General features: G+C 45.4%; 1 protein-coding gene across 2 annotated transcripts; it reads left to right on the forward strand.

Moving 5' to 3' along the window:
• TMEM39A (transmembrane protein 39A) lies at positions 1–27296 on the forward strand. 2 transcript variants are annotated; one of them, XM_063419923.1, is made up of 9 exons: positions 1–135; positions 18965–19158; positions 20673–20895; positions 22235–22318; positions 23705–23847; positions 24298–24640; positions 25438–25625; positions 26120–26240; positions 26776–27296. In XM_063419923.1, the coding sequence occupies exons 1-9, from the start codon at positions 91–93 to the stop codon at positions 27007–27009; spliced, it is 1575 nt and encodes a 524-aa protein (XP_063275993.1). In that variant the 5' UTR covers positions 1–90; the 3' UTR covers positions 27010–27296. The 2 variants fall into 2 exon arrangements, with proteins under 2 accessions (XP_063275993.1, XP_063275994.1); XM_063419924.1 differs by lacking the exon at positions 1–135 and adding an exon at positions 8531–8850.
• The last annotated feature ends 107 nt before the right edge of the window (positions 27297–27403 follow it).

Genomic DNA, 27403 nt, shown 5'->3' on the forward strand with positions numbered 1-27403 from the left:
GACCATGGTGCTATCTTGCTCTAGAGTGAGCCTGCCTCTGTGCCTGTGAGGAGCTGGAATATACCACCCAAACCTCATAGAGCTGCAGCCATGGGGAATTTGCTGAGAAGCACTACAAAAGTCCTGCAAGAAAAGGTAAATTTCATTTTCTTTTGTGGAGAGAAATTACTTCTGCTGAAAGAACCAGAGGGGAGAAAGTTTCTCTTTAAAAGTGTAAGAAATCAAATAAAGGAAAACCAATAAAATTGTCAAAAATTAGATCTGAGGGAGAATGAAGGATAGTATTATGTTCCTTCTGTTTGTAAATAGAAGAGAATGTTGACAATCCAAAATTAAAAGAGATGTGAGTAATTTCCCAGTAATAGCTGTATGAGTGACTCCTTTTCTAGTGGCATCAGTCACATCTGTTAAAACTTAGTGAAATTTAATGATGTCATATAATTGTCAGATCCAGATGCTACTTCCTTATTGGAAACAAATTTGCCGGACTGCATTGGTCTGAAGCACAGCATGTTTCTGTTAGTGCTGTGTGAGTCAGAACTGTAGATACAGCAGACACTCTGCTGAGAGAGTGACCACAGTGTTAGTCATTATTTGACCCACTGAGAGTGCATTGGCACTATCAGCGTCTCAGTCCGCCCTCATACCACAGATTTAACCAGTGTGTATCTCAAATCCCAGTGCACACAGCAAATCTCTCGTCCTGCAGAGCAACAAAGAGATGGAAGCAAACAATGAGAACAGAGATTACTGTGGTGCTGGTCTCATGGGACAGGGAAGGGAGAGATGAAATGGCCCATGGTATGTGTGAAGATGCTAGAAATGAACTGTGTTATGCAGAGGATCTGAAAGTGTTGTGTGGACTTGCAGTCATCAGGAATACTGTGCTGCAGGGATCTAAAGGATGTATGGGAAACTTGGGCTATGGTAGTGATCACGGGGAATGTGGGAAATATTCCAAGAACAGCAATTAACTCTGTTTATGGTCCATGGAACATTGCATTTCTATAAAAGTCTCTCTGTGTGTTTTCCTCCACAAACATTCTTGCAAATTTGACATTTATCTAACTTTGTTTAACCAGGTTTCTTTTCTCTGGGCTAAATGTTATGCTTGTTCCAAAAAATAAAATCTCATGGGAACAGTCTTGAGAAACAGCCTTGAGTCTGGTGTCTCCTTCAGTAATCTATCTTTATCCTTTTATTAAGCAAACCTTACTTTTTCCCCTACCTCAAATATTCAGGTAGTCCTAGGTGTGCTCCTTAACTGCTGATTTTAATCTCATTTGGAGCATATGACAAAGATTGAACTTAACCTACCCAGAATATCAACCATTGTTGAGTCCCACACCACATGCAAATGTAGCACAAAATAGGACATTTTCCTCAAATGTCCCAGTGACCCAAGTTTTTCAAGGTGTAGAATGACATTTTTTTAACTTTTGAAAAGGAGCAAAGATCATTAATTGTGAAAATAATACCATCCAATAAATAATTACCTGTAAATTTAGCAGTAGATGTTTCAGTGGAATGCTGCATCTCCAGTTTAGGGAAGGACACACAGTACATGCCATGCTGAGGAACATGATTACATTGAGGTGATGAAAAGAACTTTTTTTTTTCCCAATCCGGAAGCACCAATGATATTAACAGCAAACCTGATACCTCATCAACTTGCCCAGCACAAGAGAAAAGGTTTCCCTAAGAAATCGAATCCTTCTCAGCAGGTTGTTAATGCTGTAAGTTTATCTCAATACTGCGCCATAGAAACGGCAGAATTTCTGAGCAAACAGAAGCGGATCACGCGCCATTTGGGTCTGATTGTGTTAATGCTGCTATCTGTTGAGCTGCAGTAGATTTTGAAGCCCTGCAGGTTAGCATCCTATTCATACGGACAGCAATGACTTGAAATAAATTTATTTATAACACATAATTTTAGAAGATACTTAGAAGCCCTGTTTTCTTGGACACAGATGCAAAGTCCACATTGGGTGCTCTTCCCTGCAGCATTTGTGAGCAGCTTTTCTTTTCATCTCTGTTCTGCAGTCTCACCATTTAAAAAAAAGTGATTTTTGCCTGATAAATTGTTTGGATGAAAGCTGGTACCATATGGCCTCGAAAAGTGAATAACAAAGGTGACCATTTTTTGCATGCAGATATGATACAGAGAGATCTTCAAAAGTCATCCCAGCCATTGCCGGATATTGCATCAATTAGTTCTTGCTGAATTTCATGTCACTACAATTACACTGTTAGTGGTATCCAAGGTCTTCTGAATACGTGTACACGAAACTCATGTCTTTGCTTGATCAAGGTAAGGCTTTGAGATAAGCAACAGCTGTAACCCTGGGTAAATTTACAGGAGTGTTCCTGTTCAGGATCACACCTGTTTATGTCCCAGAGTCTGTGGAACAGTAGCCTTGGAGTGAAAAGATCTGGAAGGTGTTTGATAAAATGAAAAACTGAGGAGCCAGTAATACAGGAAAAGGATTTGAAACAGGAGGGAGAGTGAGAGGCAAAAGGGCTCTATGTTTTCTCAGGGACAGCAGAAAAGAGACATGCATAGCAGAAGTGAGAAGCAGGTGAAAAGGGCATTAACCTAAATAACAGAAAGGAAATGAGAGTTGGAAGGAACAGATAGGAAAATCAAATCTGCTTAGAGCATAAAAAGTTTTATACTGTTAATGTTTGCTGGGGAGAAACTGGTGTTACATGACTCAGTATAAGTGTTTTATCTAAGACCCTGCAGCAGTTACACATTTAATCAAAGAAAGGTCTTTTTGGGCCTCTGTACCTTGAGGGTCTTCTCACATACGAATCCAATGATTTATGATAAAGTGCCAAGAAAGGATAAGTTAGAAGACTGATAATTAAGGGGGATTTCACAAAACCTAGCAAGGAGGATCTCATCTTTCCCATTCTGCCTGATCTGATCCTTGTTCCTCAGTACTAGATTCCTTGGCTCAATCTGGATTACAGTTTCCTTGCAAATATGAGGAAAGCAAGGACCCAAACATTCATGCAGCTCTCTGATGAATTTAGTTATAAAAATACAACATGCCATGGGATTGCACACAAGGACCCTGGCAGACAACTGTAAGTTATTTCTGAAACATCATTATCAAGGGTAGATGGGTATAAATTGTCACTCCATGATTGCTCTGGTCACATTAACATTTCCATGTGAAAATGAGAAAGGAGAAGATGAGACACCTAAAGTCTCCGTACCATTTTATTGAATTCTGTAGGCAAAACAATTAGTACATTATATGCTAGGGAGGAGGGTGTGTAAACCTTTAAAGCATCCAAGCAAAGTTGCACTCAAGTCATTAGCCTAACTTTTATAAATAGCACAAAGTTACTTGTTTGAGTCAAAATGCACAGCAGCTGTAAGGTTCATCTGCATGTATCCAGGCTTGAACTGCTGTTCAGATTTGTGACTGAGAAGGAATTTCACCCCTGTTGAATTAGCAGAGAGCTGTCTTCTACCTTACTGTAGTTTGTTGAACAGTTCCATCAGCTAAGATCTCCTGGGCATATTTCACGCAAAGAGCAGGTTTCTCTTGGAGCAGGTATCTCAAGCCTCAGAGACACCTGGACTGAGGATAAGAACAATTTATCTTCTTACATAGTTCACTGTTTTGTTTGGTTTGTTTTTTGTTGTGGTTTTTTGGTGGGGTTTTTTTTTGTTTCTTTGTTTTCTTTGGTTTGGTTTGGTTTGGTTTGGTTTGGTTTGGTTTGGTTTGGTTTTGGTTTGGGAGGATGTTTTGCAGCTGATCTGGAGCAATGGAATGCTTTGGCAGATTTCCTAGTACAAGGTGTGTATAACAGAGGTTCAGCCACAGAACTACAGCCACAGTCTGCTGGTACAGCTGGGCTGTCACTGGTCATTTCTGTGCCTAAAGGGGAAGGATCAGCAAAGCTGAGGTGTGAGGCCAGTGAGGCACACACAGTCAGTCTGTTCACAGAGCAGCAGCTGTGATCCAGTTTGTAGACATGGAAATTACGTGAGGATGCTGCTGAGGCAGAAGGAAGGAAAGTGAATGCGTGAAGCACAGACCCTGATCTGCTGGCATGCAATGAAGAGGGAGAATTCTCTGCCAGAAACAAGCCCAACCACATTGATAAGCCAGTAAGACTTTTCCAGAGCCCCTTCCAGATATGTGTTTTAAAAGTAAAACAGAACAGCTGTCCTGGTTTGGGCTGGTCTAGCTTGGCCTAGTTTTTGTCCTAGTAGCTGGCACGGTGCTGCATTTTGAATTTAGTATGAAAATAATGTTGATTATACAATGATGTTGTCGTTATTGCTAAGTACTGCTTACCCTAAGTCAAGAATTTTTCAGCTTCCCATGCTTTGCCAGGGAGCAGGTGCACAAGACTGGGAGGGAGCATAGCCAGGACAGCTGTCCCACGCTGGCCAAAGGGGTATTCCATACCATAAAATGTCATGCTCAGTATATAAACTGGAAGAAGCTGGCCAGGAGTCACTGCTGGCTTCTAGGGGATAGGCTGGGCATCAGTCAGTGGGTGGTGAGCAACTGTATTGTGCGTGACAGTTGGCTTGTTGATTTTTCTTATATTGACTTTTATTTCTCTCTCTCTTTCATTATCTCTGTTTTCATTACAATTATTAGTAGCTGCATGAATATTATATTTTACTTTAGGTCAATTATTAAATCGTTCCTATCTCAACCCACAGATTTACCTTTTCCCAGTTCCCCTCCCCATCCCTCTGCGGAGTGGGTGGGGCAGTGGCTCTGGCTGATAGTTATTCGGCAGCTGCTGTTAGGCTGTGTCAATATCCTTTTTGACACCAAACATGAAGCACTGAGGGTTGAGATAAGGACAGCCTGACTAGACCATGTTAAAACAAATTCGTTGTAAGCATTCACTGTATTGGTTTAACAATCACTGGTCACAACATTGATTTATTTGCTCTCAGAATCATTGCACTTGTTCTCGGGGCTCTATTATGCAGCACTTTACTTGCAGCATGTGTTCCCTGTCTTGGCTTTATCGCCTTTGAGGTCTGGGCTAAGGTTATCGTTTTATTGTACTTTGTAATGCTGGCTTGTGATATGATAGAATTACTGGTTGCAAGACTAATCTGGTGTGTGTACTCAGCATTGCTCACCTCTGTTGTTCGAGAGCCATCTGTTGGGAACTACCAACAATCACACCTTTTGTCTTTCCATCTCCAAGAGACAACCTATGGAGAAGACATCCTTACACACTTTCCTCTTTCCTGCCAGGCTAATTACAGTAGTGTTTGAGGATTTTGAAAATTGTGTATGTCCTTGAGATGCTGAAACCAGCATGGTCCTATTTCCAGGAATGTTGAATGTATTCTAGCTCTTGTTTATGTTTAAAGGTGACGTATAAAATCTTCCTTGAAGGGATACTTTTCCTTCATGCTTGACAGGAGTCACCTCCAAAGGCTGAGGGCTTGTATCCCTTTTCCAATAAGCTTGTCAATGCCTCTTTCCCTAGAGAGCGACCCCAAATGCTTGGCTTCCCTACCTTCTAATTCCAGGCTGCTAGTCCCATTATCCCAGCATTTTAGCAGCCAAGTGATAATGTGCTCACCTGGACAATAGATGAAATCTTTTCCCACAATCCATAACTCACTCAGTGGTAGGGATCGAGTGGTGGTTACCTTTTGTTCTGCTTCTTCCTCCTTTTCTTGGGATGGCCCCACTTTATCCCCCTTTGGAAGTGATTGGTACTGAAGCAGAGCTGCTCCTGGCACCCCGGTTAGCTCTGCTGGACTGAATGTTCAAAGGGAGGGTCTCCTCTGCATTTCAGACAACTGATGATACATGGAATAAGTGGGATACCACTGATCACACAATGAGCTTGAATAGGAAAACCCAGGCATCCAGGAGTCTTCAAAGTGATCATGAACTGGCCAGAAGGTAAAGATTTCAGAATATGGTCAGAGGAGGAGGTGACGTGTGCCAAAGAGGCTGCACTATATGACAGATTATCAGAAAGTGGGAAGAAATATGCCCTGTTTATTGATGGGTCCTGATGTGTTGTAGGAAAGCTTTGGAGGCGGAAGGCAGCTGTATGGGGTCTCCTGTGACAGCTTGCAGAAACTGCTGAAGGAGAAGGTGAGTCCAGTCAGTTTGCAGTAGTGAAAGCCATCCAGCTGGCTTTAGATACTGTTGAATGGGAAAATGGCCAATACTTTACCTCTCTACTGACTCAGGGATGATGACAAATGCCCTGTGGAGGTGGTTGAAGTGATGCAAGCAGAGTAACTGGCAGTGCAGAGGTAAACCCATCTGGGCTGCTGCGTTGTGGCAGGATATTGCTGCCTGGGTGGAGAACCTGGCTGGGAAGGAGCATCACATAAATCTCCTGTGCTGGAGTCAGGCCACTGCAGAACGTCAAAGCAACCAATAGGTGGCTCAGGTGGATCTGGATTGGCAACATAAAGGTGAATTATTTATAGCTCAGTGGGCCCATGACACCTCAGGCCATTAAGAAAATGATACAACTAATATCGTGATTGAGGGGTAGTTTTGACGATGGACACTTTCATGCAGGTTATCCATGAATGGGAAGTATGCTGCAATTAAGCAAGTCAAGTGATTAAAGACTCTCTAGTGTGAAGGATAGTGGCTGAAATATAAATACAAGGAGGTCTGGCAGAGTGAATGTATCACACTCCCACAAATCCACCATGGGCTTACTGGAGGGCTACAAACATATTCAGAGCCCCATACCACCACCCAGAAAACTATCCTGGGCATTGAAAAGTGAGTCTTGGGGGGACCTGGTAGGCCAGAAACAACTGAACACAGTGGGACTCTTTTCCAAAACAACCTTGTAGACAACTGGGCCAAAAACATAGTATTGAGTGGATATAACACACCCTAATGCACACCAGCCTCCAAGAAAAAATTCAGCAGTACATGAACTGCTAAAGACTGGACTGAGAGCAATGGGTGGTGGAATCTTCAAACATTTAGCAAAAGCCACCTTGTTAGTCAGCACCAGGGAATCTGTCGGTCAGGCTGGCACTGCTAAATCAAAACTTTTACATACTGGAGAATGGGGTAAATTTCCAGTAGTGCACGTAAAAAATATGCTGGGGAAAACCATCTGGGTTATTCCTGCCTCAGGCAAAGGCAAAAGCAATCTATGCGATTGCTTTTGTTCAAGGACTTGGCTGCACTTGATGAGTAACATGGAAGGATGGGGAAGTCTGGTGTGTGCCTCAGGAGAATTTGGTTATGGGTGGGAATTACAATTCATTAAACTGTTTGATGTAATTGCTATGTAAGACTGTGTGTTATGTGGTGGCAATACACTCATCAGTGCATTGGGCACTTCACAGCACCTGTCTCCACCAACTCTGGATTTGGGGATTTGAACCCAACTCCCTTTTGATTACCACATTAATAGAGAATGAACTTTGATAAATATGGACAAGTGTCATGGTGATGTAAGCAGAACTGGTTTCACCATGCAACAGTCCAACAACACACGCGTCTGAAAGAATGTAATGGCAAATGAAACTCAAGGTCACGGACAAAATGAACTCAACTGACACTTTATAGAGATGGGCTTAGGGAACGATAGCTGTGTGTATACACCACAGGGCAGGAAGGATGATGCGATATTTGAAAGTGTGGCAGCTGGCATGATGTAAACAGTGTAGAATAAGGAGTGGATACTGTGCTGGTTTTGAATGGGAACATGGGCTTTCTCCACCTTGTCTGAGGGTAGCAATGGCAGCGGAGCTTTTCAGCTGCTGATGTTCAGTCATGGGATAAATAGATGTGCTGGCTGTAATGAAGCAGTTAATTATGATTTTATGATTTTGTTTTAAGTGGCACCTCATGATGCAAAACATGGCTACCCTCGAGTCCTGTGTCTAGTTCTGGACCTCTCAAAGAAAGGCTTCGAGATGCTGGAGCAAGTCCAGAGAAGGGCAAAGGAGCTGCTGAAGGGTCTGGAGCACAAGTCTGATGAGGAGCAGCTGAGGGAGCTGGGGTTTAGCCTGGAGAAGAGAAAGCTTGGGGGGACCTTGTATCACTCTCGGTGTCTTCTCCCAGGCAACAAGCAACAAGACGACACACTCTTAAGCTGTGCCAGAGGAGGTTTGGATTGGACTTTAGGAGAAATTTCTTCGACTAAAATGATGATTAGACATTCGAATGGGCTGTCCAGAGAGGTGGTGGAGTCACAGTCCCTGAAGGTGTTTAAGGAAAAGACTGGACGTGGCACTCAGTGCCATGGTCTGGTTAACGAGGAGGTGATCTGCCACAGGTTGGTCTCCACGATCTCAGAGGTCTTTTCCAACCTGTTTGATTGTGTGATTCGGTGTGGAGCTTCCTGTATCTATTTTAACCTGTGATTTCGGAGCAAACAACCAGACGGAGCACTGCCTGAGGAGCCTCAGCGGCGAGGCTGCCACCACCAAGATGGCGGCGCGGCGCTGCCGCCGCCCCGCCCCGCTGTTCCTGCCCTCCCTGGGCCGGCCCGGCCGCCGGGGCCGCCGCCGCTGTCGCCGCGTGATGAGAGCATCAGCCCTCACTGCCACGTCTCCCGGGCAGCCGGCGCTGTGCAGGGCCGCGCCGGGGCGCCGAGGCCGGACCCGCCCGCCTGTCTCCTCTTCCCCTCCTTCCCTTCCCCTGCTCCTGCCCCGCCGCGGGGCAGCGGCGAGGTGGGTCTGCCTGGCCGGAGGAGGGACGCTCCGCGGGGCTCCCATCGCCGCAGCCTCGTTCCCCCCGGGCGGTCCGGGGGTTGCGGGGGCCGGGGCTCGCCGCCGGGCCGCTGCCGCCGGAGGGGCCCCCGCTGCCGGCTGATGTCCGAGCCGCGCCGCCGCCCGCGCTTGTATGTGTGAGTACTGCCGCGGGCAGAGCCCAGGCGGGAGGTGGGCTGCGAGCGCCGGAGCTTCCCCCCGAAACTTGGTGTGTGTCTGTGGGGGAGGGAGTGGTGGGGAGGCTTCTGCCGCGTTTGTTCCGTCTTGCTGGTAAGTTACGGCATTTGGTCCCGGGCTCCTCCTTTGAGACATTTCCTGCTGTGTTTGGGTTGAAGCAGGAGGTCCGCGCACGCTGCTGGGAGCCGGGTGCTCTGTGGTAGGAGGGCTGAGGATTAAAGGCGAGGAAGTTGGGCTGGGGTCACGGGAGTGTGTGCAGTGGGCTTTTAAAGCGCTGTCCCTACGTAACCAGCCCTGCAGGGGCACTGTCCTGTGGAAGGTGAAGAGCTGAGGCAGTGTTCTGTAAGTCCAGGCAAATCCAACCCGCCATAAGGTAGCGTTTCCAGAATGGATGTGGGTGCACATTTCTGTCGCTGTTCTTTTTTGTACCACAGAGAAAACCGCGTATCAATCATCCTCACTTATATAGGGTAGCAGGTTTGTACATGGTTTTCCGTGTTACGTGAGGCAGCTTCTTCACTACTCCAGCATAATTTTAACATGTGAACGAACAGCAGAAACAGAGGCAGCTTTGTTTGCAATCTCTGGTTGCTCTCATGCATGCTTTCCATTGTGAGTAAGGGGCCCCTCGTGTCCCTGTCGTCTGTTATAACTTTAAGTGAAGAAATGAGATGTCTCTGTTACAAAGGGGTGAGTTACGAAATTTTTGGAGACAAGGCATCCCTTCTGTAACCATCCCTTCTGTCTGTTAGCTCACTGTAATCAGAAAGAGATTTTCTGGAGAGGGATTCAGTAGTACACGGAGCAGACTGGAATGGCTCAGCTCAGTTTCACAGGATGCTGAAGGCAGAGGGCATCACCACTTTTTAACCCATAGTCTTTTCCATGGCTCACCTCCTGGCATTCCCGCTGTTGGACTGTTTCTGTCAATCATTTCTCCTTCCAGCTGCACCTCTTGGAGTGCAGGTTCTATCAGGCAAGGTGCTTGGATGATACTCTGCTGGTAAAATCTGGGCTCACTGGTGTGTAGCCAGGCAATGCTGACCCTTCTAGGGGTTAGGCTGAAACTTCACCTGCTCCTTGTGGTCCTCTATCTGACTGGAAGTTCTTCAGGTGTATATGCAGCTACTCCTTTCTGTTCGTGAGCTTCTTTGCCTCAGGTTTTGCTGTACAAACCAGCACATCGGTTGGTAATGTTTTCCAGGTTTGATTTATGTGGAACAACAGAGAAGCTCAGATGATATCACTGACACAGTGACCTGTGCTCAGCGTGTACTCCTGATCTCAAGATCACAGAACACCCGCGTGCCTCCTGTACAACTCATTCCTGGCTGTCTCTTTGCAGACTTGCAAGCATTTGAGACCTGACTTTCAGAAGCTCTGGGTGCCCACATTCCTGCTAATAGAGGTGTTTATATTGCCTCCACCAGAGTATTCAAAATCATTAATAATTTTGAAAATGCAGGCCTTTTACTTCTTTTATATTTAATCTTTCTGATTGTAAAATGGGGATAAAACATTTTGCTTCCTACTTTGCAGAGCATGTTTCTGTTCTGCTTGCAAGGTGATAAATTCTTATTAAAATTTTTTGCATTATACAGATTAGCACCCTGCTGAATTATTTGTCTTTTAGAGATACTAATGGCATTTACCACAGTAAATTCTGTGGTAGCTAAGGAGATAAAGCAATTCTCATCTTGCTGGCTTGCCTGTATTAGCAATATTTGTGCTGATCTAACATTGCCAGTATAGGTGTACTGTTGTGTAGTACTCAAAAGCAGACAGGCCTAATCACTTTTTTTGTCTGTACATTCTTCAGACATTCCTCTTTGTTCTGAAATTTTAGATTTAAAAAAAGCACTTCATGTATGTAGTATTTGAAGGGGAGCCCCCACTCCTTTCTGCTGGTTTTGAAACCAAGTGGCACTGAACACAAATCTTCTCTGAAAGGATATGTAATGCAGATGGACTCAAACCTGATTGTCATAAAACTTAACACTTTCTTTCTTTCTGTAGGCACCAAATCTGGATGTTTGAGAACACAGCCAAGAGCAAATGCACTAGAAATATTTGTTAAGGTGGCTTCCAGTTTCCATGAGCATTCAATTCAGAAACCAGTTGGGCCACTCGGTACTCCTCAGTAGAGTTACAGTTCCTAAAAATGGATGTGGTGCCAAGCAACAAGGTAGTAGTAATTCTGAGACTCTCCTGCTCCTTAGTCTCAGTGCTTTCCCTGTGCCTCAGAATCATTAAATCCTGGAAGAAGTTTTCTTCTGGCAGTTAAATTTGGAACTTTAGTCCATTTATTTCTAACCCTACCACAGTTAGGTAAGTAGCATAGCTGTTAGCAGGTGGATTTTTAAAATCAGAGGTAAATCTGTAGTAGCTGGGTGACTTGGGAAAATAGCTCATTAGTTTTCACGAACTGTCCTGGAAGATTTCATGCCATTCTTTGTGGGCTGTTGTCATTTGTGAGTTATTTCCAACATTTCCTTGACTACTTTGGGTATCACAAGCAAAAATGAGACTTCTGGTGAGAAGTGGGTATTATGCAACTGGGTGAGGAGAGCTGTCCTGGGAGACAGGGTCCAGTGGCATCCATGTGTACTGGGGGGTTTGGAATTGATGGTTTAAAGCAAAATTAACAGTAGACATCTGCAGCCCAGAAATACATATAAGGGAGCATGGATGCAGATTCAGACAGCTGGATTAGTCTCAGTATAATTAATTATACAAGGGATTAATGTATCCTATTGCATTTTTTCAATCTGCTGGATTAGTTGCTCTGTAAACAGTCGTACAAAGTTCTGAGTCCTGCCTACCAAAGCCATGGAGGTTGAATAGAAGACTTACTGTTTTGTGGGGAATATTTATATCACCTGAACCTGTTGTTTAAGAGGCAAATAGAGGAGAATCGATGCATTCTCATATGTGATTTATATTTCCATGTAAATTTATGATTTATACAAATTAAAATTTGTTTAAAATTCCCTGCAATACTGTTGCTTTTCTGCAGTGTCAGGGATGTGCAAAGCGTTGCCTTATCTCACTGATACTTTCTGCTGTGAATCCCAGTGTGATGACTTGCTGTAAAGCTCAAGGAAGTGGTTTTTAACTTGTGTTCTTCTTCATGCCTTCAAGCTCATTGCTACAGATGGCAGGTGCCTGCTTTATTTTTTAGCTGAGGACAAAATAGAAAAATTCTGGTGACTCCCCTTGATTTGTCATCATGGCTGATCTCCATTAAATTAAACATAGGGATTTGGCAGAGGAACAAAACCAGCAGGAAAGCTGCTTCTGTTTGTTTTAAAAAAAGCTTGTCTAAAGCGCTAAAATAATAACTAAAAAATATCCATTACTACATACTGAGACCCTTGGGAGGAGAAGTACTTGCTGAACAGTTTATCCTGTTTTAGATAAGGAAACTGAGGTCGGTATTGGTAATAAAACAAGTTCCCTGGAAGTCAGTTGAAGAGGAAAGACTAAAAAGCAAAAGGTGTCCTGGCCTGTGCTCAGGCCATTAGACTGCGGGTTTGTGTTCGAGGTTGGGAGGAGAATGCATATTTTGGTGGCTTGCTTGATGCAAAATTTTAAGATGGCTTTTAAAGCACAAGCATCTTCTAATTTTTTTCCTTCCTTTTCCCCCTCAGCAGTGATCTGTTTTGTTATACATTTGCCTTGATATCTTGGGGAAAAAATATTTCAATGGCCATACCTAAAATTCCCTGCCTTTCCCTGCACATGTCATGGGATAATGGAGAGTGATCTGTAGCTGTGTTTTAGCAGAGCTGTGGCTGTGCGTAATGTTTACTGAAGAGCTCTGGTGCAAGATGTACTTAGGAGTGAGTGCGTGTTGATAAATTGTATTAACGGGCAGCCTTGATGGCTTTGCCTGTGTTGTGTCTGCTGAGACACTGCCCTTGTGATTCACTTCCCAACCAGCGTCCCCTTCTAAACAGAACTTCAGTTTCTATCAGTAATGTGGAGTTGGAGTTAAAACTTGCATGTTGTTACATACTGGCTCAGGAATTCCCTCCAGCTCTTTAGTTTGGGCCTCTCACTCTGGATGAGGCTGGGCTTGCTGTCCCTTTCGCCACACAATTCAGAAGCATGGGAACTCTAGGACCAAAATAGACTGTGAACCAACTGCTCAGGCCTTCATTTCCCTCTGCTGCTGGAAAAGCTCAGCTTTGCAATTCTCACACCAGAACAAGCCAATGCTTTCTTTATTCCCAGATTCAGTATTTAGCTGTGAGTGTTGCTGTATACATTGGAAGAAGCCAAACAAAATGTTAATGCCTTGCTAGCAGTGTAATACTTGTTGACTTGAGAGGAGTGTTATTGGCCACTCCTCAGGAGCTGCTGAGCCTTGAGCATCTTGCATTGTGGGTTTGTTTTAGTTTTTTTCACTGCCTTTTGGAATATAAGTTCCCTTGTCTTCATTCATAAAATTATTACAATCATTCATTAAAGTCTTCCTAAGCTGTTTACTTTGACCTGTTGCAGCAGTTAGTTGCACAAGGTAATTATATGGTAATATAAGGTAATACTGTTTTATTACACCAGGAATTGTGGCTTTGTTCCTGTACTCGCAGAGGTTTGTTTAGAGCTCTTAGTGCGTGTCTCAACTTTCCTCCGATTCACAAAAACTTGAACTCACCTGTATTCTGAAGAGGACATTATTGCCTGCATACCTCTGGAAATTTCTTCCTTGCATCCCCTAAAGTAAGGTATTTGAAGTGATTTTTATGGAATATATAGGATTTCTCTGTTTTTAAAAATGGCTTTTTCAGTATCTTGGATAATTTTATTTGTCTAGAGTACCAAGAACTTAAATCTATGTCTTATAAGGATAGGCCATGTCTGCAAAATGACTGAGCTTACTGCACTTTAACTTTGAGAAGCTTTTCTTGAAAAATTTTTCTTTCCTGTTCCCATTTTTTGTATGTGGGTATTTGAAGTACTGTGGCAGCTACAAATGGCAGGTGCTGCCTTCCCCTTGCCTTTAGCTAAAACTTTTATTTTTCCCACTTTCTGCTTAGCTCTAGTCTTCCTCGCTGAAAACACTTGAAGTAAGTCATGCAGTATATATGCAGTTTGTTAATTCTTGCCTTAATCTTGCTACTTGGACCCTTTGGTTTTGGCATCTGTGTAGAGGACTGCTAGATGGAGCCTCTTCAGTCCGAGTTGTGCTGCATCAGAAAAGCCTACACTGACAGGGTCTTGATGGGTTGGTTTTGTTTTTACAGAGCAGGTTCTTACGTCTTAGTCACTGAACAAAAATTAGTCTTGCTGGTGCACCACCAGCTCTCCTGTTTGATGGTGTTCGAGCTGCACTTCAGGGGGGTTTCTGTCTCTCTCTGTGCCAAATCTCCCTCTCAGTCCATAGCTCTGCATGGCATGAGGACTTGGAAAATGTGCTGACTTGGAGACCTCCCTCCTAACTGGTTTTGCCTCCCAGCTCTGGGCCAGGTGGCGGGTGTGTGCCTTTGGATCCAGCCAGAGTTGAAAGGTTGTGTTGACTTAGCACTGGGGCAGCTCTGTGCAAGCCAAATATTTAGCTTTCCATCTGATAACCTGACGGTTGTTTCCTCCCTCGCAACAAGCAAATGCTTATTTTATTCCCAGACCAGTTGGGGCTTTCACAGAAGTTTTGCGTCTTTCTGGCTTCCGGTGTGGCAGATGTGAGGGTGCTGACAAGGTGGCCTTGTGGCCAAGGCTTGGGTGCAGCCATCGCTGTTCTTTGGCTCTCTGGTGATTTTTCTTCTTTTTTTGTTACGTTGGGTGAGTCGATCACTAGCTTTGTGTCTGTTTATCCAGCTGTCACAATGGGGTTTTGGTTTTGGTTTGGTTGTTTTTTATTTAAATCTAAATAAATAGATAAAAGGGTCACACTAAAGGGAAGTAAAAATTACCCATTGTAACTAGAACTCTCAAAGTTCAAAGGAAGAACTTGTGTGATAATTTGCAAAGATATTAGGATTGCTGGAAGACTGCAAGTTTAGGCTTAGGCGGAGCAGCAGCAGTGAGTTGAATTGAAGACATTAGCAACCAAGAGGGCGTTTTCAGTTTCAGAAACGAATCGTGCTTTGTCTCAGCGCTCTGCTGCCGTGTCCTGGGGGTGGCTGGCTGCGCTTCCCTGCGAGGGAGCACTGCACACGTGGCAGGTGTGTTTCCATAAAGCAGGGACACCCTGAATGGAAAGTCTTGCTGTGTTGCTGTGGAGGAGGCAGACAGTCCCTCACCACAGAGAGCATGTGTTGCTTCATCCCCAGCTGTCACATGCTTCCTCAGCAGGAAGAAGGTTGCTTTAATTGAGATGGTGAGTTGCAGTGAGACACCTGTGGTCTTCTTGAGCCTCACTGCACCAAGTGAGAATGGTCATGGTTCCCGTTCTGCACTTGCAAGTAACTGGTTGTAGGGCTTGTAGAGCCAAGGGAGAGCCACTTGAATGTTTTCCAGCCTCTGAGAGTTCTCATGTCTCGATGCAGCGACCTTCCTGAGAGGACTGGAGAGGCTTGGCGTTTTCTCCAATTAAAAAATGTTAACACCATCAAAATAACTGAGCTTTGTAGCATTTCCAGCAAAGAGATGGGGAACCAGGCACACTTTCCATTCTGATGAGTCACTGACTCTCTCCTGATTTGCCTCTTGAAAGAGCTGTTTGGGCAGCTGCTGATGCAAGAACATGATTCTGAGTGATGATCCTTGGGGAGCAGGACAGGGCTGCACAGTGCTTCACCTCTCAATTGGTGAATAATTCGTCTGCCTAGCTTGTTATCAGTAAAGCCTTGCACACAGCTGTGGTTCTTGCCTGTCTTGATCCTGCCTCGTCAGGATACCTGGGGAGCTGATGGGCAGGAAGAGTATTGTGGCACAGAAAAAAAAAAAGACCAAGTACTTTCTGTAGTCCTAAAAGCAGGAACTGGAAATCAGAGCATCTGATGCCTTCTGGATTTTCTTGTAACTGTGTCACAAATGAAGGGTTTGTTTCTGTCCTGTCTGCCCTGGGACCCAAGAGCTGTCTGTACCCACATCCATTCCCTGTGCATGGCCAGGACCAGTGTCTGCTCTTCTGTAGGTGCTCTCCAGATCCTGCCTGTGTGTTTTTGTGATGCCCACATCTGCCTCAGAGAGGAGATCTTGGAGGTCAGGTAGTCTTGATTCTGAGGATTTGAAGACAGAGGAACTACAAACATGTGACTTATGTTTTGAGGGGAATTGTAGGTGAACTGAAAAGAACAGTGTGGAATCACATTAATGAACTGAAGAGTCTTGTCAGGAGAAGCTTTTATCTTTCATTACTCACTTTTTCTGCACGGCTCTATAAAACAAGATCACTGATGGGGTGGGGAATACAAACAGAGAATGGAGCAGAGTGGACTCTTCATTAATACTTAATATGACTTGGAATATTATCTGTTGGAGTAAGGGCTTTATGGACACCTTTTTTGCTCGTTCACATATTTTTCAAAGTAGAATCATGCCTTTGTTTGTTATTTGAAAGCTATAAAAAGGCTTTTCCCCATGTCTTTCTCCTCAAAAAGGAGGGTTGTTGATTGGTTCAAGGCCAAAAAAAGCAGACTTGGAGTCAATCTCATCTGTAATCTCACTGCTTTGTTTAGCTTTATCTGTGGAGCTTCAGTTTTGTGTGGCTAGTTTTACAAAATAAAAGCAAACAAAAAAGGAATGGTTCTTAGGCAGATTTTGCTCTAACAGACACCTACCTAATTTGATATAACTCCAGTAAAGTAAAGTTATTTAAAGCTTGGCTTGAGGAACTGCCCAGTCTATATGTTCATGAATCACTGTGAAAGGGCTTATTCAAGTGCACTTAAAATATGTGCACTGACGTTAAGGATGGCTTCTTTCCACAGGCAGTTGTTTTTACTGGTAGAAACCTGCATTTTACTGGTTTGCAAAGCCAGGGGCTGGAATTACAATTACTTTGTGTCCAAGTGTCTGTATTGGCGAGTGTGTGAGGCATGCTAATGGGGTGATACTAATGAGACCTGTTAAATTATTTACATGAATTATTGAATGTGGGATAAAATACCTTCCACTGTTAATAGCACTAATTAGACCACCAACATATTGCAGCCATTATCATAAATATCCTGTAGGTCGAATTGGACCAATTGTTTCAGCTACCACAGGCCCTTTGGTAGCTAAATTTGGCTTAAAATGGCTTTCAAGTTTGTTCTTTTTGGGGGGATTTTCCTCTTTTTTTTTTCCTTCATTTTAGCTGCTTATCAGAAGTGTCTGCCTAAATGAATTCTGAATTGTTTGTTGCTGTCCCTGCTCATCTTATACATGCAGAAGTATTTTCTTACTTATATTTAATTCCTGAAATATAACTATTCCCAAATAAAACTCTAGAACATCTTAGGGAAAATCATCTGAACGCTTTGAAGTCTTGCTTGATTAGAAAGGTAAGGAAGGCTTCAATCTCTGTTGTGTTGTCATTTGAGATATGAGTTTTAAAGTCTGCCAAAACACACTATCTACCTCAAAACCAAAATTCTCCAATGTTTGCTCACCTTTCATGCATTTCATACATCTCCTTTTTTTTTTTTTTCTTTTTCTCTCCTGGATCTCTGATTTTTGGTGTGGTTTTTGTTGGTTTCGTTTGTTTTGAATTTCCAAGTGACTTTCATGTGGGTATGCAGAATGCATTCATCCTTTGAAACATCCTGATTTTTGTTGAAAGTGTGAGAATTGGTATCCTGGTTTCAATCATGGTACTTGTTTATCAGAGTAGAGATGAAGGATGGGAAATTTTAATACAAAGGGCAATTCTCTGAGGGATTTTTTTGGAGAAGTACTCTTGCAGACTGTGTTCATGGTGACAGTCCTGTGACTCACTGAGAAAACTTCTGGCATTTTTGCCAGCTGTGATTTCTCAGGATTTTAAGGGAGGTGATGACTGAATTATAAATAGACCACAGGTTCCATCTGTACATTTCAAAGCTACATCTAGAGTTTCCCAGAAGGTGGGTGTGCTTTGTTGGCCCCTGGGTTGGTTCTGGCTGTGGTATTTTTCCAAAAGGGCAGCTGATTTAGACTTCAGGCACACAGACACACCAAAGTCCTTGGAGTGAGATGCTCACTCATTGTCTTGTTCCTGCACAGCAGACATGCACTCCAGTTCAGTCCTTTGCTCCCTTATGTCTGCTGTGTTTCCACTGGAAATTTTCCTGAATGCCAAAATTTATGCAGTGTCATGTGGGAGACCAGTGAAATAGAAAAAAAAATTGTATGGGAAGTGATAAAGTCTGTGCCAGAAACGACACCATTGTTTCTGATACTCTTGAGTTGCCCAGCCTTTCTCAATCTAGTTCATTATAAGGAATCAATAGATTTAGGTGTGTCGTTAAAAATAAATAAATACATACATACAAGTTTACTTCTGAATTATTTTTCTTTTCAGGGCTGAGTTATGTGATTGCCCATTCGTGCATTTGAAGTACATGCATACATGTGTGTTTTGCTGCACTTCTCTGCTAGCTTAACCCACTTTTAAATGGATGTATTACCTTGGTGTCACTTGGACGTTCTTAGCACAGACAGAGCTGAACTATGCAGTTTCCTTCAAGGACACGAGTCAGTCTGTTCAGAGCTCTGCCAGAGGGTGTCCAAATTACCTACCAGCATCAGAGACTGGCAGGTAACGTGCTGGGGGCCTGAAAAGAGCTGTGAAGCTCTAGTAGCTCAACCACAACATGGAGAGGGCTCTTCCCAGGCTTGCTTTTGAAATAAAGCACACGTTTGTGTTGCCTCCAGCTCTGGAGATGCTCTGTGGTGCTTTCTAGCCAGCAATAAGTGCTGTCAGTCGTTGATGGCTAATGTAAGCAGCCCCTTTTTAGAGACACAGTGTCAGTGGTGTTCATTGTGGGTGTGCAAGCAGACACTGACCTGCTGCCCCTGAAGTGGCACAGTGTTTTAGAGTGGCTGTCCTACAGGGCTCTGAGTGTATGAGTGACTTCCTTCTGCATGAATTTGCTTGGCTGGAGTGTGGAGTGGGTGAGCGACCAGCAGTTTAAAGCTTAAGTGATGTTTCTGCCTCCTTTGCAGATTTGGGAAGGCTTTGGGATCGCTGTGTGGGTGTCAGGGCGCAGCCTGCTGGAGGCTCTGGAAGTGGACTGGTTCCTGGTCATGCCCGGTGGAAGGAGGGGACCCAGCCGGCAGCAGCTAAGCCGTTCAGCTTTGCCTTCTCTGCAGACTCTGGTTGGCGGGAGCTGTGGAAACGGTACTGGCTTGAGGAACAGGTGAGGACAAAGGCTGGCTTGCTGAGAAGATCCCATCTGTGGCTGGGACAGCACTGAAAGCAAGGAGCCTTGATTCACCCTGAACCCTGCGCGGGAGCATGGCTTTGTGGTGACAGTGAGGGACTGGGAGAGGGAACCTTGAGCCTTCCAGTGTGGCATTATGAGATGGCTCATCCAAGAGGGAACAAGCCCTGCATGACAAACCTCTTCCAGCTTCTCTTGGCAGCTCTGCTGTGGTACATGCGTCCCTCTGCAGCCCCTCTTTTGACTTCATGCATTAAAACCAGCCCCATTGGAGGGGATTGTGGAAGTGGTCTCAGCCCCCCTTCACCATTCAGTGTGGTTACAACAGCCAGGGGTGGAAGTCACACAATGCTCCGTTTGTCTTTCTGCAGCGGTTCCCACAGCAGTGAGTCCTAGCAAATGATGAGTCCTTGTCTCGCTTGCCTTCACTGCCCTGGGGAATTAGTGTGACACTTCAGAGCACAGCTGTGACTCCTACATAATAGAAAGGCAGGGCAGGAGAATGCCTGTATTCTGTTCTAGACCTGCTGGTTGCAGATGAAACTAATTCTCATCGTTGGTAAAGATTAGCTGCATTTTCTGGGGAAGTTGGGAGCTGAAACAGGAACACACACACAGTGACATTGAGATTACCACATTTGGTATAAAAACTGAAAGGGCCCAGCATTACTTCTTTCCATAGAAAAGTTGGCAGACTAGAGAAGCTATTTGCTGCATGCTGGGGCCCTGGTATAGGTTCATTCTTACAGAGCAGAGCAATCCATTTAGCTTTGGCCTTTACAGACTTCTCTGCCTGGGGCAGAGAGACAGGTAGCACAGTTTGAGGTTCTTGAGAAACAAGTGACTGTTGAGACTGTGGAGTCAGGGCCCCAGGGTCCTGGGAGAGCGTTGCTTATCTGGTTTCAGTCAGACACAGCATAGTTCCTCTACCAATGCAGTATGCCAGAGCTTTTAGTAGTCCTAGCCTGCTCTGAAAACTAGAAAAGAAGGAAGTATGAGAACACTTGAGAGGTTAGCCTCTAGGAAGTGGCTGAACTACTTTATTCCATTTTTAGGTACTCCTCTTTTAAAAAGAGGAACTATGAACAGAAACACAATGGGCACTTTGCTGAGCTGGGGAAGGAGGCTGGGTGCTACTGTAATGCCCTGGTGATGGGTGGAAAGAGCCAATATTAAGTGTTGGGTGTAGTACAGAGTCCTTAATGATTTTTGCTCTGTATCCCTGCTCCTCACTTTGCAAGTGTACTGAAATATTCCTGGGCATGTCACAGCACCTGACAAGACAGAGAAAATTCTGGATAAGGGTTTTGTCTGGGCTAAGATGATGGAGCTCACCACCAGCCTCATGTCAGAAATATAAATGCATGACTGCTGTCACCTCTCCCCTAGTAATGCCCAATCTCAAATTCACCACCTCAAGCACTCTATCCTGGAAAATGTCAGAGATGATGTAGAATGTTTACCAAGTAAATGATGTCCATGTTCTTCAGGAATGGTAATGCCATCAGCCTCTCGGCACCTCCGATCACAGCACTGATTACTCCAGAGCCTGTGCGGCACTGCCGGATCCCTGACCTGCCGTTGGATGGGAGCCTTCTCTTTGAATTCCTGTTCTTCATCTACCTTCTGGTAGCCCTCTTCATTCAGTACATCAACATCTACAAGACTGTCTGGTGGTACCCATACAATCACCCTGCTTCCTGCACCTCACTGGTGAGTTCCCCAGCAAGTGCCATCGCTTGGGCTTTTTTCATTACACAGCTTCTTTTCATGCTTCTCCAGTCTAGGAGTCACCAAGCATTTGACATTCAGGGAGTGAGTGAGAGTTCACATGCACTCCCATCAGCCAGGGCCATGTCATCCCCCATTTTACAGGGGAGAGAAAATACATGGCAGATGAGAGAGGAGTCAGCAGGATTCCTTCAGGGGACATTTCTTGCACATGTTTGTATCGTGTAGCTAGCCCCTAGGGTTTGACACGGAGTTGAGACTCCAGGAGCTGTCTTCTGCTGTGAGTGCCCCTTGCCAGTCAAAACAACAGAACCTGAGAAAAGGAAGATGTGCAGATTTTTGTTCAGATCCCACAGCACGTCAGCAGCACAGCTGGGGAAGTGGTCAGATCCTCACCTTACATAAAGCTCTCAACCTCCTTGGTTTCAGTGTTCTTGCTGTCGCAATGAGCTGCCTGTGAGCAAAGCCAGCCTGTGCAGCTGGAACCGTGTCCTGAAGGCTGCTTGGAAGCACGAGGTGGTCCCTCAGTTACCTGTACCGACAGGTGGTGCTGGTGCTCCAGTCACCAGCCTCCTGCTCCGCTCTGCCGTGCTGGACACAGCTGGCGTAGAAATAAAAGCATTCAGTTTGGGACTCACTACCCAGCAGGATTTAACAGTCATTTATTTATTCCCATCACAACTCAAGCATTTGTTTTTCAAATGTCCGTGAAGTACCAAACAGCAGTATTCACAGTCTACTAACTCTTCTAGCCAGAATATATTCTATGGCTTCACTGAAAAGCTGTAAGAGCTCTATCTAACTTGATGCAGCTAGAGAAACTTCTTGATGGCTAATAAAGATGAGGTTTCTCAGGTCAGCTTGGTTTCATCAGGAAGCACTGGTTGCTACAGACCATTTTTGAGACCAAGAGGGAAAATGAGCTGGTGTGCTCACTCTGGACTCTGCTTTGGCTGCCCTTTGTCAGGTTGCCCAGGGGCTTTTCTGGGGAGAACCTGCGACCTGTTCTCCATGGTAGGATTCTGGTTCTAGATGTCCCTTTGTCCCCAAAAATACCTGCCTGAAGGGTGGGTTTGTTTTGTTTTCTGTGGAAACCTCTCCATGGGAAGGAATCTCCCTGTGGAGATCTTGCTTCCGGAGACATTTCTGTGTTACTAATGTTTATTGTTTTTGCCTCATCCCTAATAGATTTGGGGAATGCTTACGTGAGGTCCTTAGAGTCCTAATGTACTCTCCAGCAGCCAGCTTCCTAGTCCCAACCCCTCTGGGTGGTTTCAGAGTCCCTTTTCCTGGTGAAGACCTTTTTTCTTTCCTCCTTCAGAATTTTCACCTCATTGACTACCACCTGGCGGCGTTCATCACAGTGATGCTGGCACGGAGGCTGGTGTGGGCCATTATCTCTGAGGTAACATTCCCACTGTTCCCTCTCCTGCCTGTAGAACTTGCTGGTCATCCATGGCCTAAGAAGATTCTGCAGGTTGGAGGGTTTCTTCCCTCAGAAGAGTCTAGGTGTGAAGCACTAAGATTTTGAGGATTCCCTTTCACCTTGGAGTTTTCTGCTTGACACCAGTCATGTTCTGTGGTATTGGGTAGCTGTGTTGGCTCTGTACCTGGGAGATAAAATGATCCCACTTGACTGTTTATTTCTGCAGGTGCAATACTGTACCCCACTATCTCGTGCTAGAGAAGTGGCTGAGAGAATTGCAAGTCAGGCAGCAAAAATGCAAAGAGGGAGGTTGCCCAAGACAAGAAGAATGAACAGGAGATCAGAGGGGGAAAGGTCAGGAGGAGGAGGTCTGACTACACTGAAGTGAAACAGGAATACTGCTAGAATTGCTTTTCCAGTCCTGGTTACACAGTAACTCAGACACTGGTCATGACACCACAGATTTTGAGACCTGTGTGTTTGTGGGAGCAGAACCAGGCCAAATTAGGTCTCTGTAAAAGGTTATTTTCAGGAAAATAGAAGTTTTTAACCACTGAAATGGTTAATACAACTCTAGGCTAAGCAACTAAGCAGTGTTTAAAAATAAGTAAATTAAATAAAGGAATAGTTATGTCCTGTTTGAATAGATGAATGGGGAAGGTGGGAACTCTGAAGGTCTCTTTTCATCTGATTCCTTCCATTTTCATTTATGTTCACATCCTCCGTAAAACTTCTCATAGGCTGAAATCTTCCATGCAGGTTCTTGTGCATCCCATGTATTGGCTCTAACCCTTAAGAATCTTCCCATAGTTCAGTTTCCTTCTCCCCTCTGGAGATTGGATCAGGCTTTCTTGCTGTGGTGCCTCCTCACAACACTGCAGCCTGCACATCCAATAGAGCTAAATTATGAGAAACTGGTTTGGGATTGACAAAGTGCACATGTTCTCTTCCCTCAGCTGCAAACTGCGACCTTTCCCAATGCTGAGAACTGATCCTTCTAAAGAAAAGAGAGAAAGGAAACAGGTTTCAGGCCATCCTGGACTATCATCAGAGCAATAAGGGACTTGAGCAAAAATATTTCTCTACTTTGCAGCTCTGAATTTTTCTTCAAAGGCCCTATTTTAGTCATGCCCCACAACTTGTGATTATTTGAATCTTCTGGACCCTGTCAATCGTTAATAAAATCAAAGGCATTTACGTTTGTAGGAGAATCAGTTTCCTGCTTCTGAGAGGAAGAGGGTAGTTATCCCTCTCCTAGTACCTCCTGGCACTCCTCTCCCTGCTCCTCCTCCACAGGCATCCCTCGTGCTCATCTTCCAGCACTGGTTGTTACAGGACTGCTGAGTGTTTCCTCTCCATTTGCAGGCCTCTCAGGTGGGTGCAACATCACTGATTCGCTACATGGTGCGCCTGGTGCTGCTCACCCTCTGTGGATGGGTGCTCTGCTGGACTCTGGTCAACCTCTTCCGCAGCCATTCTGTTCTCAACCTTCTCTTCCTGGGCTACCCGTGAGTGACACCGCTTTGAACCTCCTGGGCAGGGGGGCACAGCTGCTTGGGGGTGCCATGAGCCACCGTGGGAAGCAGAGCTGTTGGCTGTAATGTCTCCTTGATTTAGGATTAAAAAGGAAGCAGGAGTGGCTGGGGGATGGTGCAAGGAGATGGCACCGAGCTGATGCAGTGAATTGCCTCAGCTGCTGTTTGTGTGAGGGGCCTTTACTGCCACTTGAAAACTGAGCCTTTGGGATTGTTGGTTCTACAACTACGATTTTAAAAAGCTTCTCTGCACAGATGTTGAAGCTGCAGCCTCTGGCCTTTTAGTAGGGAGAAGAGTTGGCTGTTAGCTTCTGGAGTGAGGGTTCCTATGTGCTGTCACTCTCATCAGTGTCTGTTGAGGTGCCCCCTGCTCCCTGTTGGGATGGCTGCTATTTCAGCCATTGTTTCTTTCTTTCACGGCAGGTTTGGTGTCTACGTCCCTCTGTGCTGCTTCCACCAGGACAGCAGAGCACAGCCTCTACCTTCAGACTGTGGTTACTTGGTACAGGACCAGGTGGCGGATGATGGGGCTTCAGCTGTCAGCAGCCTGGTCAAAGACTTCTTCTCGCTTCTGTGGGAATCCCTGAGAGAACAGTTCAATAATCCTACGTCTATCCCCACCCACAGCTGCCCCCTTTCCCCAGATCTCATCCGCAATGAGGTGGAGTGCCTAAAAGCAGACTTCAACCGCAGGATCAAGGAAGTTCTCTTCAACTCTCTCTTCAGTGCCTACTACGTGGCATTCCTGCCACTGTGCTTTGTGAAGGTAGCTGTTGTCTGGCTCTCTGTGCCCCTGCCTGCCATCTCCTTCTGAATGTTGTGTGAACTGCTGCCAGGCCAGATTCCTGGTTAATTCCCCTTTTCTCTGTCTCCCCTTTGGCAGCCCGGATAGCGGAGCATGGCTGCATCCGGAGTGCACTAGTACTGCTCCTGGTTGGCAGATAGGTATTGCCATAAATGTGATGCACCTCTAGTCCCATCACCCCACTTACTAACTCCCCTTCTCCCACCCTCTGTCCTAGGCAGATGGATAGCTGTGTTCCTCCTAGAAAAGAGAAGCTGTTGTTACCCGTCTCCGATCCAACATCGTGACTTTTGAGTGCTTGGATCAGAGCCTCTGGTGGTCAGCCTGTTAGAGCCAACTAGGGTGCTTGGCAGACTAAATCCAAGAACCTCTTGTCAGTGTGGGGGTTGTATTTTTTCATCCGTCATTTCTCTAACTTGAACAAGCTCCAGTTGGTGCAGAGAAATGGGCAGGGCTCCACAATCCATGTAGCAGTCTTGGTGCAACTTGGTGCAACTGTGGCAAGCAAACTGCCTTGTTACCTGCTGCTGGAGGAGATGCACCAGCTGCAGCATCATCCCCTGCCCTTTCTCCTTCAGCTCAAGGGAAAGGGAGCCTTGAGTCTCTCCTAAGCTGTAACCCTCCGAAATCACCGGTCCAAAAGCGCATGCCTGTAACGTGTGGTGTGGGTCTGCTGGATGCACATGCAGTATGTCCCTTGTCATTCCTCCCTCTGTTTTGTGACAGCGGTGCCAAGTTCTTGTCTGGTCTCTTTGCAGAGCACCCAGTACTATGACATGCGCTGGTCCTGCGAGCACCTCATCATGGTGTGGATCAACGCCTTTGTCATGCTCACCACGCAGCTGCTGCCTCCCAAGTACTGTGACCTGCTCCACAGGTCTGCCGCCCACCTCGGCAAGTGGCAGAAACTGGAACATGGCTCCTACAGCAACGCTCCACAGCACATGTGAGTGTGGGGACGGGCAGGGCTTGGCATGCCTAGCAAGGGGCTGAGATGTTCTAGTGCATGAGTAAATACCAGCAGCGTTTATCTACCGAGGACGTGTCTCTACTCACAATGCAACACTACCGACCTTGTTCACTGAAAACAGAGATGGCTGCTCTAGAAAGCTGTCCAAGCTCCTCCAGTCACTGCTGGTTTCTTTCCCAGAAAAAAATTCTGGGATTCTTCTTGGCAACTGGAGAGTATCTTGAGCAGAGGCAGGGGTTGGCCCCGTCCACTGCAGTGGAAAAGGTTCTTGCACTGGGAGCCATTTGTTCTTATTACTCAGAGTCCATTGAATGGGTGTGTGATCACCCCTCTGTGCTTTTCCAGTGGGAGCTAGGACATGTCATTGTGGCAGAGGCTTTGGTATTTTTCAAGATGCAGTCCATTCCCATGAACCCTGTTCAGGGGGTTGGGAGCACAGATGGTAACACTCTGCCATTGTTTCCCCACAGCTGGTCAGAAAACACAATATGGCCTCAGGGAGTTCTGGTGCGACGGAGCCGGTGCCTGTATAAAGCAGTTGGGCCTTACAACGTAGCAGTGCCTTCAGATGTGTCCCACGCTCGCTTTTATGCAAGTAGCTCTTCTCTTGCTTGGTGCCTTACGAGTGTGGGAGGGAGGAGAGGCTCAAACGCAGCTGCAGCAGAGCAGACCGTACAGGACAGAGTGCAGTGTTACGTGACAGGCTGGTGCTGCTGAGCAAAATACATGTTGGCAGCAGTGGGGCTTTCCCATTCTGTCTTACTGTGACCTTGGGGCAGGATGGGAACCACGGCTGCCTTGCCAGTGCTTTCTCATCGAGGTGACACAGCTCTCCCAGCAGGCAGTGGCATTCCCCTGAGAGGGTTCTAGTTGACTCGTTTTAGGGAAATGGGAAAGTGTGTCAGTAGGCCAGTGGGTTTATTTCACCCACTTTCCCTTCTCAAGCAAAATGCCGTTTCTACATGCCTTGTTTCTTACTGTTTTCCCTAAGCAGCAGCTAGTGGTGGCTGGAGCACAAGCATTGCCTCTCCCCTGCAGTGGTTCCTGCCAGCATTATATCCATACTCCTCCTCCCTTCAACCCAGCAACAAATGACAGAAATCTCTCCTTCCCTCTTTCCCTGCAGTTCCTCTTTCACCGTCCCTTACGGCTGCTCAACCTGCTGATTCTCATCGAAGGCAGTGTGGTCTGCTACCAGCTCTACTCCCTGCTGCGCTCAGAGAAGTGGAACCACACCCTCTCCATGGCCCTCATCCTTTTCTGCAATTATTATGTCTTATTTAAGCTCCTCCGGGACCGGATAGTATTAGGCAGGGCGTACTCCTACCCACTCAACAACTACGGACTCAAGGCACACTAGGCAGGCCAGATGTGTACCCCTTCTCTTCCTGTCCCCACAGGGCAGGGAGGGAACCTCAGAAAAAAAAATATTTTCGTACAGTTCTATTTTTTTCTTGCGACGTTTATAAATATTTAAAATATTTTATATTTTGTATACTATTGTTTTTGTGGGGCGGGAAGGGAACCAGTGGCAATTAAATGTCGCTTTATAAACAAGGTGTTATTTTATATATATATATATATTAAAAAAAAATCCATGTGTATATACCGTATATCTATACCCATACATATATCTATGTGAAGCAACAGGATTGTGTGTGTGGTCACTGTCTCTGCTTTGCTCACAGAACTGCTGGTAGTTAGGAACTGGTCTGCTGTAGAATTTGGATAAACTAACAGCCAGGGGAAAAAAA

Source organism: Prinia subflava, chromosome 28 (assembly GCF_021018805.1).
Source record: "Prinia subflava isolate CZ2003 ecotype Zambia chromosome 28, Cam_Psub_1.2, whole genome shotgun sequence".
Classification (NCBI taxonomy): domain Eukaryota; kingdom Metazoa; phylum Chordata; class Aves; order Passeriformes; family Cisticolidae; genus Prinia; species Prinia subflava.